The sequence below is a fragment of the Cricetulus griseus genome, chromosome 2 (assembly GCF_003668045.3).
Source record: "Cricetulus griseus strain 17A/GY chromosome 2, alternate assembly CriGri-PICRH-1.0, whole genome shotgun sequence".
Taxonomy (NCBI): domain Eukaryota; kingdom Metazoa; phylum Chordata; class Mammalia; order Rodentia; family Cricetidae; genus Cricetulus; species Cricetulus griseus.
In genome coordinates this window covers 50,898,261-50,917,759 of record NC_048595.1, presented here as the reverse complement: position 1 = coordinate 50,917,759, position 19,499 = coordinate 50,898,261, and the positions used below count along the sequence as shown (strand labels likewise).

Below are 19,499 nucleotides of genomic sequence, written 5' to 3'. Positions count from 1 at the left end.
AGCTTCTCAGGACCACGTTGGAGCAGCTGCTTTAATTCCTTTATCGAATAGGAACACTAGTCAGAAATAACTGGGAGTGTGGGAGTCAGTGCATTTCTCTGATACTAATGAGCTCAACCGAGAATAAAACACAACAGAATAAGAGGCAGAGTGAAAAAGTAGCTTGCTGGCTGTGGCTGTACCTCCCTAGGCACAGGGATGAACTTTCTTCCAAAGACAGTTAAAAGTATTCTGCTTCCCTCCCATCCTTTGAAGTGTTTATTTCCCTTTGCTTTCTCATTGTAACCACTGTGATGAAACAGTGTTTTCAAAGATACATGAATTGTGTCTCCAGATTCAATATTACAGAGACATCAAGGGGAGATGGATTAAGCACCGATTGCAAGACTCCAGTCCTTGAGTATAACTGAGTGTACTGTACCATCCCTAAGATTGTAGCAGGTATCAGGGCCACAGCTACATAGGAATAACGTGACAGTACAGGCCACTAGTTCCTTATCAAACACTTGGGGAGACCAGAACTGGATGGATGATAAGAGAGAATAGTTGTAATTGTTATCTAATATATCAGTGGGAAGATCTGAAATGAAAACGGTTTAGATCTACTTACTGTCCTATCATATTAAGGTGATGCCAGTCAAATTATAATTCTAGTACACCTTCGACATGAGCAAGTAACTCATTGGTTGTCTACAGTAAGATGTCCTATTTAATTAGTTGACCTAAGCTTCAACTTAAAACAGGTATATAATATTTATCTCCTGTGTAATAACCATGACACACTTGTAGCACCATGTTAAATGGGCCTCCTGAGCCCTGTATATACTGGAGTTGGTCTGTTTTCTACATTCTTTAGGAATCTGGAAAACCCATAGAAAATGAAATATCTATTGTAAAACTTTGCATTGAGCTCAGCTACCATTCTCATCCAGTGTAGCAACAGGGTCAAGGAGTTTAGTCCTTTATTCTCTGTAGCCACAGCTGAGTTTAGGAGACTTTTCATAGTTGCTTAGAATTCTCTTGCGAATCTGTAGTACAAAGAATATTGAAACTTTTGCCATTAATGAATCCTATACACACTCTTAAAAGTGAAGGCTTTATTGTTTAATCAATAGCATATACATATATATATATGTATATTTATTGTATAAAATATACAAGTTGTATTTTTACAAGTATTTTATTTTTTCCCCAAACAGATAAACAATCAGATTCTTTATGGAAGAAGCCATCAAAATGCATCTGCTGTTATTAAGACTGCCCCAACCAGGGTCAAACTGGTTTTCATTAGGTAAGGTAAACAAGTCTTCTAAATATATAGTCTACTCTGCAGAGACCATTATTGGCATAAGAATATTTTATTTTAGCTTTGTCTAACAAAGTCACCGTATTTTACACTTTCCTTTTCTGTCACTTTAAGAAAACTGTACAGGGTTTGAACTCTTAAGATTTTTCTTGTTTTTTGCATGTTTCACAAGATGGAATTGGTAGTTGAGTTTACTATTGTTTATACAAGCATCTGTATGCTGGATCTAGATATTTAATGGAGCCCTTTCACTGTTTTTACCACGGCTTTGTATTTGCTAGTTCATTATTGTCTTTATGAAAGAACCCACAGTTAGACAACATAGAAAAGTGTAAGAGCTTCTTACTGGAGTACTGCTCAGGGATGTGGGTAGATTGAAGTAGTAGAGCACTTGCTAGTATGTGCTAGATCCTGGCTACATCCCCAGCACCAGATATGGTAGTGTGTGCCTATAATCCCAGCAACTGGCAGAAGCTGGGGAGCGGGGACCAGAAGTTAAAGGTCATGTTTGTATACATAGAGTTGGAGGCCAGCCTGCTGCATGAGACATTCTCATTAAGAAAAAAAAGTGCTGGAGATTGATGTAGCCTAGGAAAGTCAGCTCTGTGGTGTTTGGGATTCTACATGCAGGCCACCTCACCAACCAGCTCCTACAGTGCTTCTCAATGACAGCTGGGGGTCTGTACATCTTGCAGCCAGTTTTCTTTCTTTTTTTTAAGTGAGTTTTCAAATGTATTTAATATGCCTGCATAATGACAGTTGATGACAAATCTTTGGAATACCACAGGGACTTGCAGCCAGTTTTCTGTATCAGTAAGAGATGAGGTTGTTTAAGTCTCTGTTATTTAACTTAAATGATAGTTAAGTTTAAATGACTTGTAGGTGGTATAAGTAACCATGTTTGGTATTTCTGGGTGTCTATTTCCTCTATACTTCCATTATCATTTTTTAATTTTTTTTAAGATTTATTTATTGTGTATACAGTATTCTGGCTGCATGTATGATTGCAGGCCAGAGGAGGGTGCCAGATCTCATTACAGATGGTTGTGAGCCACCAGGTGGTTGCTGGGAATTGAACTCAGGACCTCTGGAAGAGCAGCTAGTGCTCTTAACCACTAAGACATCTCTCCAGTCCCCTGCCATTATAATTTTTAAAGTGGATGCTATAAAGCAACTACTGCCTTCATTGTTTTGTTTCAACATTTTAAAATGATGGACTGGGGAGATGTCTCAATAGTTAAGAGCACTGGCTGCTCTTGGAAAGGACATGGATGGGTTCAATTCCCAGCCTCCATAGAGTAGTTTATAACGACCTATAGCTCCAGTTCCAGGGGATCCAATTCCCTTTTCCTGGCTTCCTTGGGCACCAGGTGTGAACATGGTACATATATGTGCAGACAGAATACTTGTGCACATAAAATAAAGTAAGTAAACAAAAAGTTTTGAAAATAATACAGGCTGGGGATGCAGCTCAGTGGTAGAGCACTTGCCTAGAATACTTAGGGCCCTGGGTTTCATCCAAGCTCTGCAAAAGAAACAGATAAAATGGCCCATACAATGAAAAGTACAGGATAAGTGCTGAAAGAATGTTCACTGCCTTTTCAAGACGGAAATGATTGTTGTTTTTCCCTTCATCTATATTTACCACCAGTCAGACCTCCCCATTACTGGGAACATTGGCATTTGAGGGTAATTTTGTTTGCAGGTTGGGCAGTGGTACAGCTGACCAACCTTCCCACATCACCTTTCAACCCTTCCTTGTATATTTGTTCTCCTGGTGCAGCCCTCCAGCTGCTTCCGTTTCCCCTACCTAACAGCTCTTTCTTTCTGACTAGTTTTTTCTTCTGGCTTCTCAAGGGGAAGATCTTCTTGTGTGTATCTGTGCATTGAGTCAATTGCTCAGGCTTCCTCAGCAATGTCCTCTTTGGGGTTTCCTTGCACTTCTCGTTGTCAGGGGCTTCAAATGAGTTTGCTTATGGTAACGTGAGCAGATTTGAAGAAAGATCAGTCACTGAAAAGGCTAAGATGTCCATTGAGAGAAATCCACACAAATCACGGGTTCAGGCTTGAAGACTGATGTGTACCTGCTGTGGGTTTGGTATTGTTTCTATGTCCCACAGGGTTCATGTGTTGTAAGGGTTGGTTTCCGGTGTGGTCATGTCAAAAGGGGGTCCTTTCAGAGAGGGCTTTAAAAGTTGCAATCACTGGCTACTGCCCTTAGAAGATTAAGGCACTTCTCATGGATTTGAAGTTATTTTTCTTGAAAACTGGGTTCTTATAAAAAAAAATATGAGCTTCAGGGCTAGAGAGATGGTTCAGGGGGTGTTTCCCTTCCAGGGAACCTGAATTTGGTTCCCAGTACCCATATTTGGCCATTCACAACCAGCTATGATTTCAACACCAGGGAGATCAGATGCCTCTAGTCTCTTTGGGCATCTGCATTCGTTTGTACACATGCACACTTCAAATATAATTAAAAATTTTAAAAGATGCACTTGGGATGGAGTTGTAGCTTAGTAGAGTGCTTGCCCACGCACATACATGAGGCTCTCAGTTCCATCCTCAGCACCACAAAGATATTAAAACAGACAAAGCAAACAAATGAGCCTGATCCCAGAATCACACTCTGCCTTCCTGGTTTCCCAGGATGCCTCTTTCTCTCTTCCACTCTGCCCAAGTGATGACACCATTTATATAGGCCCTCACCACAGCTTACACAATGCTGTTTGGATGCTCAGCCTTTGAAAGCATGAACTAACCCTTATCAGAGAAGTTGCTTCTTGTATTAGATGGGAACTAAGGCAGTGACCCACAAACTGGCCAATGTACAGAAAGTACAAGACTTTGGAGTTCTCTGTTGTAAATGGGATGTGTTCATCAAAACCCTCCTCTCAAGACTCAGGATCCACATGGAAGAAGAGTTGGAAAGATGGTAAGAGCCAGGTGACGGATGACTCCAAGGAAACTGTCTCCTAGACACAACAGGATTGATACAAATATACACTCAGAGTGACTGGCAGCATGCACAGTATCTGCACAGGTTCAAGTCAGATGGGGTCCCAGCATTGAGAAGAGGAAGTGGACATGTGCTCCCACCCTAACCAAGAAGCTATCCGTGCCGGGAGGTGGTGGCACACATCTTTAATCCCAGCACTGGGGAGGCAAAGGCAGGTGGAGCTCTCTGAGTTGGAGGCCAGTTTGGTCTACAGAGTGAGTTCCAGGACAGGCTCAAAACCAAAGAAAAACCCTATCTCAAAAAACAACAACAAAACAAAACAAAACAAAACAAAAAACGCTGTCTGCAGTTGCAACCCACTGGCAGAGGAAAAATCAGTTTTCTCTAATAGAGTATCATTGGGTATATCAATGACACTTGAGAACAGACCATGCCCAGGAGTAGCTGACCAACACAAAAACAATCTCAATGGTAATTTTTTTTTGACTTGTCAAATTTTGCTTTCTTTGATCATTTTTTGTCTTATTGGTCTTTTGCCTATTTATTTTGATTTCCGTTTAGAGGATAATGTTTCTTGGTTTTGCTTATGTTTGTTTTTTGTTTTTAAAGGAAGAGAGGAAATGAACATAAATTTGTGTGGGTAGGGAGGATCTGGTAGTAACTGAGGAAAGAGAAAGCATAATCAAAATATATTGTATGGAAAAATATTTTTCAGCTAAAAGAAAAGCCATGAGCAAAGTGTCTTTCTTTATAAGCTACCCAGCCTTAGGAACTTTATTTATATTATATATATGTATAATATATATATGTATATATATGTGTATGTGTGTGTTTATTTTAGCATAAACAAAAGCACTTGGCTTTCTTTGTTTAGTGGATGGTATTAGCTGCAGTTACAAGTGCTGTTATGAACAGTGCCATTACTGCTTCAGCTTTGGTGGGGCCTTATTGCTAGTTCTTGGAGTCCTGTTTTAAAGGAGCAGAAAGGAAATGGAGTAGAGTCCAAAGGAAATCATTTAATGTAGTAAAGGATTTGGGAGTCTGAATCCTCCTCCTCCTTCTGTAAAGAAACACAAGCAACATGAAGTTGGTCATAGGACACAGAGCTGCATAGTGTCTCAAGAGCACTGAGGACCTGTCAGCTCATTTCTCTGATAGTTTCAAGTTTTCCTTTGTCTGGTTGTTTTTTGTTGTGTTTAGAGTGGGGTAAATCAAATGAGAATTTGCTCGTTACGTTAATGGTGTGTGTAAGATTGAGGAAGCTACTAAGTGACTATTTGCTAAGGTGATACTCAGCAATTTAGAAGTTATCAGTGGAGACTGAGGTTTCATCACATGAGAAATCATGCTCCTTTGAGGCTGCTAGAAAAATAAATACTGTGAACTGGTGGCTTATAAACTACAGACATTTATTTCTTCAAGTCCTGAGGACTGAAGTCAAGGTGCTGGCAGGTTTGGTGTCTGGTAAGGGTCTGCTTCCTGTCTCTCACTAGTTCTTTACATTCCACAGCAGCTTTCTTATGCCTGTTTTAGAATAGCAAGAACCCCAAGAGAGCTCTGCCTCCAGAGCAGATCTCCCTAGAAGACCCCCAACTAACCCCATCACCTTAGTAATTAAGTTTCAGCATACAGGCTTCGGGACACAAACATTCAGACCATAGCATACTGTGCTTGCAAGGTCCTTAAGTTATATAATGCCCAGCATCTGATGGACATTCAGAAAATGTTATTGAATACTCTCTTTTAAACTATCACAGAGCAGTTCTAGAGTCTTCTCCAAGTAAAAATGATAGTAAGGAACTTACTATTGTGTGGATTTAAATACATTTTATGTATATATGTAATTCAAAATTTTTTGTGTCTAAGTCTAGCTTCTTATAACTTCCCCAAATTCATAAGTTTGAAAGATTTTTCTCTATTTTTATAGAAAAATAAAAGGGGTTGTCAGAGTAGCTGAGTGGTTGAGAGTTTGCCCAGCATGCATGTACAGGTCCCTGGTTTCAAATATAAACAGTGCCAGATATGAAAACAACAAAAGAGTAGGTCTGTAGGAGGAACAAAGTTGTAGGAGTGATTCTGTACAATTTCTTGTATCCACATTGGAAGTCACAGGAAAATGAAGTTCAAATGAATCAGGAGAGATGTGCATTGTGCTGACAGCCAGGCTGTACTGGTCTGAGTTGATACGTATCCAGTATTTTATGTGCAGAGAATGGAATTAAGCCTCACTTGCCCAAACGGAAGTAACTGTTGCCCTGAGAATGCTTACCTAGAAAGAGGAGACTCCCTCCACCCTACCCCTGCCCCTACCCCCAGTGCCTGGATGAAAATTCAAAGACAAAACCTTGGGTCCAGCATCCCAGGACTTGGAATCCAGCTGTTTATGCCTCAGCCATGTGAGCTTAGTCAGTTTCCTGGTCTAACATGAGGATGAATGCCTGGCCATATGGACCCAATGTTGTCTACTGCTGTGGTAACATGTGACAGCTGTGAATATGGCAGGAAAAGCTAAGAAGGGATGGAGAAAGGAGATAAAAAGAAGAGAGGAAATGGTACAAAAATGCACTCTCTCCTCTGTGTTCTGTCTAATTTCAGGGTGCTGGGTGTTTATTACGTGTGTGTGTGTGTGTGTGTGTGTGTGTGTGTGTGTGTGTATGTGTGTGTGTGTGTGTGTGTGCGCGCGCATGAGTGTTCATGTGTGTATTTTGGGAGCATATAAGGTGATCCATGTTCTACAGCATGAGTGTGGAGGTCAGAAAACAACTTGTGATATCACTTCTCTCCTTCCACCATGTGGGTTTTGTCATGGAACTGGAGTTGTCAGGTTTGCTGACAAGAACTCCTTATGCTACCCCAGGTTTGATACTGTTACACAAAAGCAAATTTGTGCTGTAAAGATCTTTCATTATGTCATAATGAATAAGCACCAAGAAAAGGAAATGTACCAGGCTTTTTCTGTTGGGTCACCAACCAACTCCCAAATCATTACACAGAGACTTCTTATTAGTTATGAATGCTCAGCCTACCTAGGCTCTTTTCTAGCTAGCTCTTTTAACTTAACCTGTTTCCCATCAGTGTTTTGCCTCGGAGCTTTTTTTTCTTTCTTTCTTTTGCTGCCTATGTCTGGCTGCCTGGAGGCTGCCCGGCTTCTGGCCCCAGGCATCTCCCTTGGTCTCTCCTCTCTTCTCCTTCCTCTCATTCTCTCGAGCCTAGACTTCTCCTATTATTCTCGATGCTGCCCAACTATCCCTCTTCTGACTACCTATTGCCATTTAGTTTTTTATTAGATCAATCAGATGCCTTAGGCAGGGAAGGTGAAACAGCAACACATCTTTTCATAAATAAACAAATGCAGAATAAACAAAGGTAACACACCTTTACACAGTTAAAGTAATATTCCTCAGCATAGTTAAATATTCCAAAACAAGGAACAGTATGTAAAACCATTCCCTGGAAATATTATTAAAGGGATCAAATCCCCATCATTAGCTTATTTTTTAAGTGAGCTTCACACATTATTATTAACGAGGAGTATAATAACTTTGAGAAGAAATGTGCAGAGAAACACCTAGCATAGTAAATTCCCATGTCCGTGAAAAATTTTGGTTTTACTTAGGTAACTGACATAAAATCATGTCACCGTTGAAGCACATGTTTCTTTTCTCATCAGATCTGTATAGGACAAATGGAGATCACTGGTAGATTTCTAGCCACTTCCTATGCAGTGACCTATTCGTAGTCACTGGCACACTGGATAGGGGGCTGTCATGTTCATGTACTCTGTCTCCTGTTCTGGCCTCTGGAACATAAGTGTTGGAGTTGTTCCAGGTTTGTACCTACATGTGCCCATTGTGGGTAATGCAGGAAGTTAGAGTCCATCTATCCACAGTGCTGTCCATCATAGTTGCTGGCCAGCATCTCATGTTCATGATTGCCTAGCTCATTACTCACGCACATGTCTTTCAACCTTTCATGCATTGTCACTTTCAGACTGTAGGAATCCTGATTTTTACCCATTTGGGAACTAGATTCTGAATGAGCTAAAAGTTGATTTGTTGTGAAATTTCAGCAAGTTATCTTGAATAATTTCAGTACCAGTTACGTGACTAAAGTCCATATCACTTGTACTGGGGTATGTTATTTTAAAAATGCATTTATATATATTGCATATGTTATATATTTATAGCTGATGCTTCTATTTGGAAACATTTTCTCCCTTAGTTGAAATTATTAATCTTCTAAGCCTTCCCATTATACAGAAATTATTGGCTTTATACCTTGGTGACTCTTTTTCAAATTTATTGACCATAGAAATAAAAATGAGAACTGGCCATAAGTTGTAAGAAATAATTAACACTGAAGAAAAAAATACTGTTAAAATGTGCCACATGTAATGTTTTAGTTAAGTGGGTCCCTTAGTCTGTAGTGATGCAAGTGCATATGATCACATCTATGGTCTGTTCTCTTAACACTTGGATTCACTGACATTAGTTGGCCTGTTATTTGCTGGAGTCTGTGAGCCTTAGTGCACATTAGTTTTGTAAGTACTCAGAGTATACGTAACTGCTCCCCCCTTTCTTTATAGATGATTATGTTTTAGATGGCTCCATAACTGAATCTGAGACATACAGACTTTGTTATGCTAAGTTGTTTACCTCTGCACCATCTGGATGCATAGTACAATATAGGCTCCAGGTCTGTGCCACATACTGCACTTTGTGTGCTACCAGTGCTTCTATGCAAGCAAGCCAGTTTACACAGAGGAGGCTGAATTCATACCAGGGACAAATGGATGTATGTGGTGTGCAAGGAGACAAAGAGATTAATGATCTTGCCTGTAGCTCCTGTCATGCCTTCCCCCACTATGGAAAATTAAATGTCATGTATAACAACTCACTTTCCATTATGTAATTACATGTGGAAAATGTGTATTGTGTAAAAACTCCTGGGGCTAAAGGAGGCAAATGAAACTGAAACCCTTGGAAGGATTTAGTGCTAGCTGCCAGACCCTACAGAGTAAAAGGGAACTCACCGCAGGAGCAACCCTTCTGTATCGATTGAACATATGTCTTGTTTTGGCAATTAAAAATAGTGTGTCCTGCACATATTCCTGAAAGATGATATTGGCTTGAAATTAATATGAATGTCAGAGACATCTCTAGGCAGCGTCCATCCAAACAATCAGCTTGGATCCCTGCTGTAAAAAACTCTCGGCGCTCAACTCGTGAGGCGTAATTTGATAAATAGGCGGAAGGCTTATATGATCAGTATGAGATTTACTTTTATAAAGGATCATCCATTTGTTTGTTTATTTAATAGGAGTTTACTGTTCTCATCGTTGAAGTCAGTGATGCAGAAAATGTAGTAGCAATAGTCTAGCCCCTTTCAGCCTGTAAGTGATGTGAAGATAAAGGAATGACGAGCAGGCTATGTATGTAGCCTTCTGGGCTCTGGGAAGGAACCACAGGGAGAGATGCTTAGCTGAGACCCAAAGGACAGGATCCAAGTATGTACAGAAGCCAAAGGCTGGGGTGTTAGCCAGCACATATGAACATTGAGTAGCAGGAAAAAGCATTCCTTCTTGGAAGAGTACAACTCTCTCTCTCTCTCTCTCTCTCTCTCTCTCTCTCTCTCTCTCTCTGCATGTATGTGTGTGTGAGAGAGAGAGAGAGAGAGAGAGAGAGAGAAAGAGGAGAGAGAGAAAGAGGAGAGAGAGAGAGAGAGAGAGAGAGAGAGAGAGAGAGAGAGAGAGAGATTTCAAATCCTGTAAGGAGATGTCTTCAAGAGCACAGTGGGTATCATCCATGCTATATATATGATGGAGATTTTGAGGAAGAGGCCTCCATTAGTGCTGGCATCCACAGCAACTCAGAGGAAGAAGACAGCGAGACACTGGTGCCATCAGGCTGTTTCTCTGTTGTTAGCCAGTATGGTGGACCTGTGAGGTCCTCTATATGCTCTCAAGACCAACTCTTGCTTATTTCTTCTAGTGCATCTTTCCTGTTCAGAAATACCCATATTTTATTGTCTGTAAAATTTTTGTTTGCCTATTAGTATTGTATTTATGTGCATGTGTGCATGAAATGTGTATGTGAGAGTATGGGCATGTCCATAGTGTGTGTGTGTGTGTGTGTGTAGTCAGAGGGTAAGTTGAGTCAGTTCACTCCTTTCTTTATGTGGGTTCCAGAGATCAAACTGAACTTGTCAGACTTGGTGGCAATTGCCCTCACCAGCAGAGCTGTCTTAACACCCATTAACACCTTTTAAGCTTAAATTGCATTCATTTACTGGTTTTTTTTTTGTATATTAAGTTTATAAATCACACCATTTTCAGAATAAGTTGGGGTTAAGATTGTTTGCATTTTAATTTTATGTTGAAGTCATTGATGTGACCAAAGGAGATTGGATATTTAATCCAGTCATGATTCATGATCCATGCATTTCTGGAACTGTCTTATGTCTTTGACATAAATGTAACAGTAACAGTAAGATTTCCTTTTGTGAGGTTGGTTTATCCAGTCTCAAATGACCAGATGTTTCACAGGACCATTCATGAACATGAATCACATGAATTCAATAAATTATCTAAGTGTTGAGACCTAGCTAAGTCCATTCTTTTCTTCCCTTTAATATGGTGCTAGAAATTGAACACAGAGCTTCACACATACCAAGCAAGTGCTGTGCAGCTGAACTACACCCAACCTCCATCTTTCTTGAATAATATATAAAGTGCCTTTGAAAATCAGGTTTTTTGTTTGTTTGTTTGTTTGTTTGTTTGTTTTTGTCTCCCCTCGCCACTTTGGAGAGAGCTGGTAATTTTTTTCTTTGCTACTCCAGCCTCTTGACAGCACTGGCAGGCATCAGCTTGTAGGAGTTATGACTGTGTTTGTTTGAGCCCGACACACTGGTGTTGAAAACACCAATTTATGAAGTCACTGGGGATGATGTGATCAGCTTGTTTTTCAGTTAACATTTAAACTCTGGGGCTGCAAGTGTAGCACAGTTGCCTAGCACACAGCAGGGGTTGAACTTGATCTCCAGTACTGTAAATAGTAAATACATAAATAATAACTATTAAACAGAGCTAGATGGAGAGTAAGAAACTATATCCTATTTGTTTCCTGTGGTGTTTATCCACACACACTTGGGGGAAAAAAAAAAAAAAAAAAAAGTCCAGATGCCTATTTCTGTTGTGCCTAAATTCTGAATCCCCAAATCACCAAGAGGCCCATTTCAATGCAAAAGCAATGAGTCTTTTATTGCAGTTGTTTAACATGCTAACCCCATATTAGCTCTGACCTTTCATCCACCCACCATGTTGGATGGCTAGGGAAAGACGCTGAGAAGCCACTGGATAGAGATCTTATAGGGCAGCGTAAGGAGAGTGTCTAGGGGTATGCACAGGCTCAGGATTGGTGTGCCTCCAGGCCTGGAGGACTTGCCCTGTGTTGATTGGCCAACTGGTTGTTATGGCCCATAGGCCCTCCCAGGGTGGTTGCTATGCTCTGCATGTCATTGCTGTGCACTTGTCTGTAAAGCACACCCAGAGCCGTAAAGCATAGCACCACCAGCTAACTTTTGATTGGTTCCTTCAATCAAAAGGCAGGCATCTGACCTCCTAGTGACCAAGGCAAGGTCAGGCAAGCATGTGTTAGGCTGTTATGGCTGCCAAAATGGGGAACTGGTCCCTTCATTTCTACATAAAAACTGAAGGAACAGGCAGATCACTGTCAGTTCAAGGCCAGCCTGGTCTACAGAGTGAGTTCCAGGACAGGCTCCAAAGCCACAGAAAAACCCTGTCTCAGGGGAAAAAAATAAGCTGGAGGAACATGACCTTGTTCTTGGTGCTGAGGTGTGGAGAGTGGGTGGTCATGTGGCCTACAGTGTTCGGTGTGCTGCCTTAGGCTTGGAATGGAAGCAGGCATGCTCCTACTGTCCTATCATCCTACTTACTGCTTTCTTTTCTTCTGAGGGCCCTTGGTCCCTGACTGTTACACGCCTGGTCCTATGACTTTTCTGCTTATTTTGTGAGATCTGTGTCCCTCCAATAAAGTCTGTTTTGCTTAAGTTGCTCCAAGTTCATTTCTTCACTTATGCCAGAGAATTCTAATGGCTGGGCAGTGGTGAAGGGAGAAGAGTCTGCACAGGCAGTGAGAGCCACCCCAGCCATTTCTTCCTGACCCGTCCTTGTCACAGGTAGGCTTTAGTCTGAATGTCCAGGTTTGTTAGCCTGTGTGTCTCTTTAGCAGAGCCTGAGAGCTCTGCACAGGTCTCCACCGAGGGTCTTCTTCCCCATCCAGCCTGCATTGGCTTTGGCGTGAGAGAGCAGCGATCCTCAGGCAGGATTTGTCAGGGGCAATTTTCTGATGGGGAGGGTCATCCCCCATTGCTTGTCCTATGGCAGGGGCTGGATATTTCAACTTGTAGGTTTTCCCAGCCTGGATTCAGAGGGGAGAGAATAAGACTATGTGCTGCACTGTCTTTCAGAGAGAATCTCTGTGGTAAACTATGTGGGCTAAGTCACCAATCACACCCTAAAGCTTCCCATTCAGCTGTCTTCCCCGCTGGTGTGGACTTGGTAGTATTGTTTGAGCCTCCTTTTCCTGAGGACTCTATAACAACTGTTGAGAACTCACTGGGGATACCTTTGTATACCATGAGTCAGGGTGCTAGGTTCCTCCCTGCCACCCTCAGTGGGTTTGGAATTTTCAGTTTGGTGTCCTGAGCTATCTTAGTGGTTTCTTTTCCCAGTTGTGAGTTGAAAGCTATTTGGTCTTCTGGAATATTTTCAAAAGGAAATTTTGTTCTCACAGAGGTATAGTAGCTTGCTTTGTTTTACATGTTACTTCTGTGTCATTGACATGGAATTTTCTGCCTGAATGTTAGTTCATGTTTTATATGCTACCTCTGTGTCATGACATGGAGTTTTCCTGGCTGAATGTTAATTCAAATGTCAAGCTCCAGTTAGTGCAGCAAGTGTAAAGTTTAGTAATTTTTTTCTGTCTTAAATACTACAGTCAAAGAGTAATATTCAGGCTTCCTTAACTGTGTTCTGTTCTCCTAATTAATTCGATATGCTATGTATGTATCAAACATTTATTTGATATGCTATATATGTATGTGTGTGTGCATACACACACACACACACACACACACACACACATCTGAATGATGTGCTGGGCACCAACTGGATTGTAATTTTATTAGATGAAGTTGGAAATTAACTTACATGAACCTGCTATGCAATTCAGGCACATAACCTCTGCTCTTGGTGCAATGTTATTTTGCTGGCACCATGTAGAGTTCAAGCCTATAGATGTGGCAAATTATATATCACAGAGGTGGGAGCAAAGCAGTCCTGACAGCAGCAGTGATTTCCAGTGATGATTTAAATAGATCAAATATTATTACATATAACATTTGCACCTTTTTTCCTTATTAATGCTTTTAAGTTGTGGTCACATATGTGTAACATTGAACTTGTGGTCTTAACCATCTGTCCACTGACATTAAATACATTCATAGTATTACTGTGCAACCATTATTTTTCATTCATCTCCAGAAATGAAATTCTTGGTGGTAGTTACTTTTCTGTAGGCAGAGCTTTCTGTCTAGACCACCAATCAGTTCTGTCCCACCAGCTGGTCCTCAGATTAGTAATATGGAGACTTATTATTAATTATAAATGCTTAGTCGATAACCTAGGCTTCTCCGGCCAGCTCTTACAACTTAAATTAACTGATTTCTGTTGATCTGTGTGTGCTCTGAGGCTTGTTTACCTGTCTATGAACTTCCCATGCTGCTTCTTCCATGTCTGACTCACAACTCTCAGACTCTGCCCTTCTTCCCAGCATTCTCTTTGCCCCGAAAATCTTGTCTAGCTACCAGCCAGTCAGCTTTTTATTAACAGTGAGAGCAACACATTTTTATAGTGTACAGAAAGATTATTCCACAGCATTCCCCCTTTTCTCTAAATAAAAAAGGAAGGTTTTAACTTTAACATAGTAAAATTATATACAACAAAAATGGTTATCAAGTAAAAATTACAGTTATAATATCCAGTCCACTTTTATTTGGCAAATTTAGAGAAAGCATTCTATTGTTTATCTTCATGGGTCTAGGGTTTTATACCCAATTTATCTTTTATCATAACTAAGAAAAACTTAATTTAAGTCTAATTATTTAGTCTTTAACTCCATCAAAGACCCCAGAAGGGTGTAATATTGCCTAAGGACAGGGACATCTGGCTGCCTAGACAGTCACCCAAAGTTCTTGTGTAACATTGTCTTACGGGCCTAGTATATCTGACAGACATTTTTGAGAAGCAGGGAATCTTGAGAGACTGTTCTACCTTGTCTTGGCAAAATTTGGCACTTGTCTTTCTTTTGCATGCTGTTGGTCGAGTTTGGACAGTATACTGTCAGCAATTGAGACAAGGGCAGATTTTTTTGTGGTTTTTTGTTTTTGTTGTTGTTGTTTCTTTCTTTCTTTTGCCCAAATGGCCAGCTTTTGCCATAAAGAAAGCAAACTCTATACAGAGGTTCTTCAATGCCCATCATCTTCTTTTGAAGAAACATGTGTGTTTCACTGTCATGAAATGCCTTAGGTTATTAAACATTTAAATGCCACATTCTGTAGGTCTTTGAAATGTTTGAAGAACACCTATCTAAATATATCTGTGTATGACCTTGAAAACATACCTACCATGACTATAAGTTTGACTATTATAGATGATTATTAATCTGTATTTCTTAATTATCCTCAGTAGTTTGTAATAATAACTTTCAAGGACTAGAAATTTAAATTACATTGTTAAATGAGCTGCATTGGTACAATACCTTAAACAAGAGTAGAAATTATGTACAGTATGTTCTAACAAAAATAACCTTAAATTTGTAGCACTCTTCTAGTTGCTGTTATAAAATGCCTGACAAAGGCAACTTCAAGAAGAAAGACTTTATGTTGTTTGTGAGTACAGTCCATCATGGAAGGGAAGGCATGGCAGTAGAAGCTGGGGCAGCTGGCCACTCTGCACCCACAGTTAGGAACTGGTTAGCGCTGATCATCAGTTCACTTTGTCCTGTTTATCCCATGCATAGCAGCTTTTCTCTTTCAGTTGATCCTGTGAATGCACTTTCATATACTCATCGACACACCTAGAGGTGTGTTTTTATGGTAATTCTTCCTCCCATCAGTTGACAGTGAATATAAACCAGCACACTCTGTACCTGTTCTTCTCTCTCCTAGGTTTTGACAGCAGGAGTTTGAATCTAACTAAATGGGGTATCTCATGTAAATAGAATCTTGCAGTAGGTGACCTGCCCAGCTGGATTATTTAGTTTGGCATATGTTATTAGGGTTCATCCATGTTGTAGCATATATCAGAATTTCCTTCCTTTTTGAAACTAACAGTATTCCAGCATATGAATATGCTATATCTATTTATACCTTTTGATTATTGTAAATAATGTAGCTATGAGCACATTTCCACTACACTTAACACTATTCATCACTGAAGGAAATTGGGACAGGGACTCAAGCAAGGCAAAATCCTGGAGGCAGGAGCTGATGCAGAGACTATACAAGAGTGCTGCTTACTCACTTGATCAACCTGCTTTCTTGTAGAACCCAGGACCCAAAGCCCAGGGGTGGCACCGCCCAGAATGGGCTGGGCCTTTCCCTGCCAATCAGTAACTAAGAAAATGTCCTATACCTAGATTTTATGGAGACATTTTCTCAATTAAAGCTCCCCTTTTTTAGATGACTTTACCCAGTGTCTAATTGATATAGAACTAGCCAGCATAGCATCTACTGCCCATTTTCTAATCAGATTATTCATTTTGCTGTTGTTGCTGGGTTACAGGAGTCTATATATAATCTAGATGTTAACCATTTACCAGATTGATGACTTATAAGTATTTTCTCCCATATTTATTTTCACTCTTTAGATTGCATTAGATGAAAAAAAATAGTGTCGATATAGTCCCATTTGTCCGCTTTGCCACGTAGCCATTCAGGGTTCAGTGCGGTAAAACTTTCCCTGTGTGTTTTCTCCCAAAGGTTTTTTTTTTTTTTTTTTTTCAGTTTTAGCTCCTGCATTTAGGTCTTTGATCCATTTTGAGTTAACTTTGACCTAGAGTGTAAAGGAAGGATGCAGTGCAGTTCTTTGCATGTGGCTGGGTTCTGCAGCACTGTTGAAGAGATGACCATTCTCCACACGGAGTACCTTTGCTGCCCCTGAGAGTCTTTCAGTCACATACAAAAGGGTTTATTTCTAGGCTCTTCATCCCATTCTGTTGGTGATTATTGTGTCTTTGTGGTAAGCTTGGATGTATGGAAAACCTTCAAAGCTTGTTTGACAAGTTAGAAGTAAGCCCAAATTTTTCTATAAATTATAGCAGAGAGCACCCTTTTAGTTTTAAAAGGAATGAATATACTTTTTAGAGATCTTAGGTTGACCAATGAGAAATGTTGACATTTTACAAACACACCCACCCTAACCCATGAGATGTCTATTTTTACTTTTCCTCACTCAGAAATTATTGTCATAGGCTCACTAGGCTTTGTAAAAATACAAATACCTACTGTGTAGATCTTTTGTAAGGCCATGAGTTAAAAAGTTAAGTCATGTGAATAGGTGCCTGTATAATAAACAGAACAGCACAGATGACCTTAAGTCTTTGGCTTACTCTGGTCCAGGTGAGAGGGGAGTGATTGGGATTAATTCAGACACAGATAAAGAAAACCAGTAGGGACTCTTGCCATAGTCCAGGCAACTTATTAAGTGGATTCAGAGAGGTTCATGAGATGAGAAGAAAGAAGAGCAAAGCCTTTAGAATGAAACCATTAAGCTTGTTGCCTTGGATAATAGCTGAATATATGAATGGAAATGAGGACCTAAGACCTGGAAGTTTAAGGGTCTGAGACTCAACATCACAAAATGTGCTTATGTCCTGAGTTAAAAAAAAAAAAAAAAAAAGCCTAAGCACACACCCGACTTCATCCAGTTGTAATTAGTCATTTTTTTTTTTTTTAAGGCTGAAACTGTTCTCAGTTCCCTGGTTAGATTTGGGACTGAGGCCTAGCTAAAAGGGGAGGGCCACTTTTAAAGGCAACGGCCACAATGTATTGTTGTGGAGGTGCACTTCCACAGGTGTGAGGGAAATCTTGCATTCCTGGGTTTCCTGGTTTTATCATTGCTCACAGGGCAGGCTCTAGACCTAAGATGGAGTCCTCTAGCACCTATGAATCAAATCATTGATTCACGTTTATCGAGGAGTAAATTATCTTAATCTAGGAGTTATTATCTTAACTGTGTTGACTCTCCTTTTCATGTAAGTAAGTTCACAATTTATGACTCAAGGGCCTATGGTAACAGAATGAGAGGATTTTAGTTGGCAAATGCATGTGGGGAAGGACATAGACCAAGACAAATGTGCTTCCCCCATGGGATCCCATTTCTGGATGATCAGCAATGTTTTCATAACCCTTAGGTCAAGAACACATTCTATAGGGATTTTTGACTGGTCTAAGTGACCAGAGACCAGTTTTCCCAAGATCGTTTAGATGGCATAACTATAGTTTAAAAGCCTACTCCAAGAGAATGGGTCAATCTGGGGGATTTAATTTTAGCGCCTCTGTACTCTAAAGTGTTATTTTGTTTTTGATTGACCCAGGGGAATACAAAGATGTAGACATGGGCAACAGATAAGCATTAGGATGCAAAAATCAGTGAAACAGGAAAAGTAAACCTGCTTCACCCCGGTAAAATTTGGTAACTGTGAAATAAGCCATTCAGATTTCCCATCTTGAGTAACCCTTTCTGCAAGTTTTGTAATGCTCTGTTTTTTTTTAATTATTTTTATTGATTATTTGGGAATCTCACATCATGTACCCCGATCTTGCTCAGCTCCCAGTCTTCCCAGGACCTCCCCCATGACCTCCCTCCTCACCACCCCCCTCAAAGTTCATTTTGTATTATCCATACATTCACTGGAGCATGGCCAAATCCCTAGTGTCCAGCCCCCTAAGGGAGGATATGTCTTTCTCTACCTGCATCCACACCAGAATTCATCAGCTGAGCAAAGTCATACTTTGGCCTAAGCCATAGCTCTCCAGGCCCTATGCCACCACCACTGTGTCACTGTTATAGAGCTGTGGGCCAGCAAGGGTTGAGGCCAGCTCTCCCATGAGAAGTGGAACCAACTCTCCCTGGCACACAGAGACATTATGTGGGTTCAGGCAGCAACCCAGACCTCAGGCATCCACATAAGCTTTGGTAGTAACACAGGCTATAGACATCAACACAGCCCTTGGCTGTATCAGGACCATTGACTGACTCATGACCCTCAGTGAATACACAGGCCACAAGCCTTGACATGGCCTGAGGTAGTTACACATGTCACTCACATCATCTTAGTGCCCTGAGGCAGCAAAGTCCACGGACATCACCAAAGCATCAGACAACTGCACAGACTGCATCCATCCACATGGGTCTCAGTTTCATCATGGCCTGGGGCAGCAGCATGGACCACCAACATGAATATGGCCTCTGGTGTCATCACAGACCATGATGGTCCTTCAAGGAGGTCCAATCCAGAAAGTGAACCTTTCTTCATCTCAGGCCTCCATTGTTGCCCAGAGCCAGGGGGAGCCCACGGCCATGTGGCAGGTTCGGGGCTGAGTCTGCATCTGCTTAAGATCCTGGCTGTTGTACACCATCCTGCCAACCCTACTGGGCAATGACAGCATGTCAATCTCAGCCTTCTCTCTCACCTGTCACCACCATCAAGTCTCTAGTTCTGCCTCCCTATAGCACACACGGCTCTGTTTTTCCTCTTTCCCACCTCTCCATTACACATTTGTTCTTTGGAATGTCCCACGCCCACCCCCGAGCTCCCAGTTCTAAGGCTACAAGGCCAGGTGGCACATCAACACTCTATTTTTTTTTTTAACAGGCAATAATGAATGAGTGTGGAACCAGCGTGGGCCCTGGTATACCAGTAAGCACCAGAGGTAGCCACTGTCCCTTCTGCCAGAGAGAAGAGAATTGATTCCATCTGGTAGAGAGGAACTAGTTTCCTTTGGACCTAACATTCCTGTGTTTTGTTTTGATGACAACAGATATACTTTCTTCTATAACTGCTTTTCAAATGAAATTAAGACATCATTGTCAGGGTCCAAGAAAGCTGGAATGCCTGATAAGGGCCAGGAGGAGGCAGGGGACATCTGGTTCAT

At 40.9% G+C, this 19,499-nt stretch overlaps 1 protein-coding gene across 1 annotated transcript in view; it reads left to right on the top strand.

Annotated features, from left to right (window-relative positions):
* Positions 1-19,499, top strand: part of Patj (PATJ crumbs cell polarity complex component) — a 320,448-nt gene that overhangs the window by 191,845 nt on the left and 109,104 nt on the right. The window contains exon 30 of the mRNA XM_027400463.2: positions 1,200-1,291. Coding sequence (XP_027256264.1) covers positions 1,200-1,291 — 92 coding nt within the window. The remainder of the gene's footprint in view (positions 1-1,199; positions 1,292-19,499) is intronic.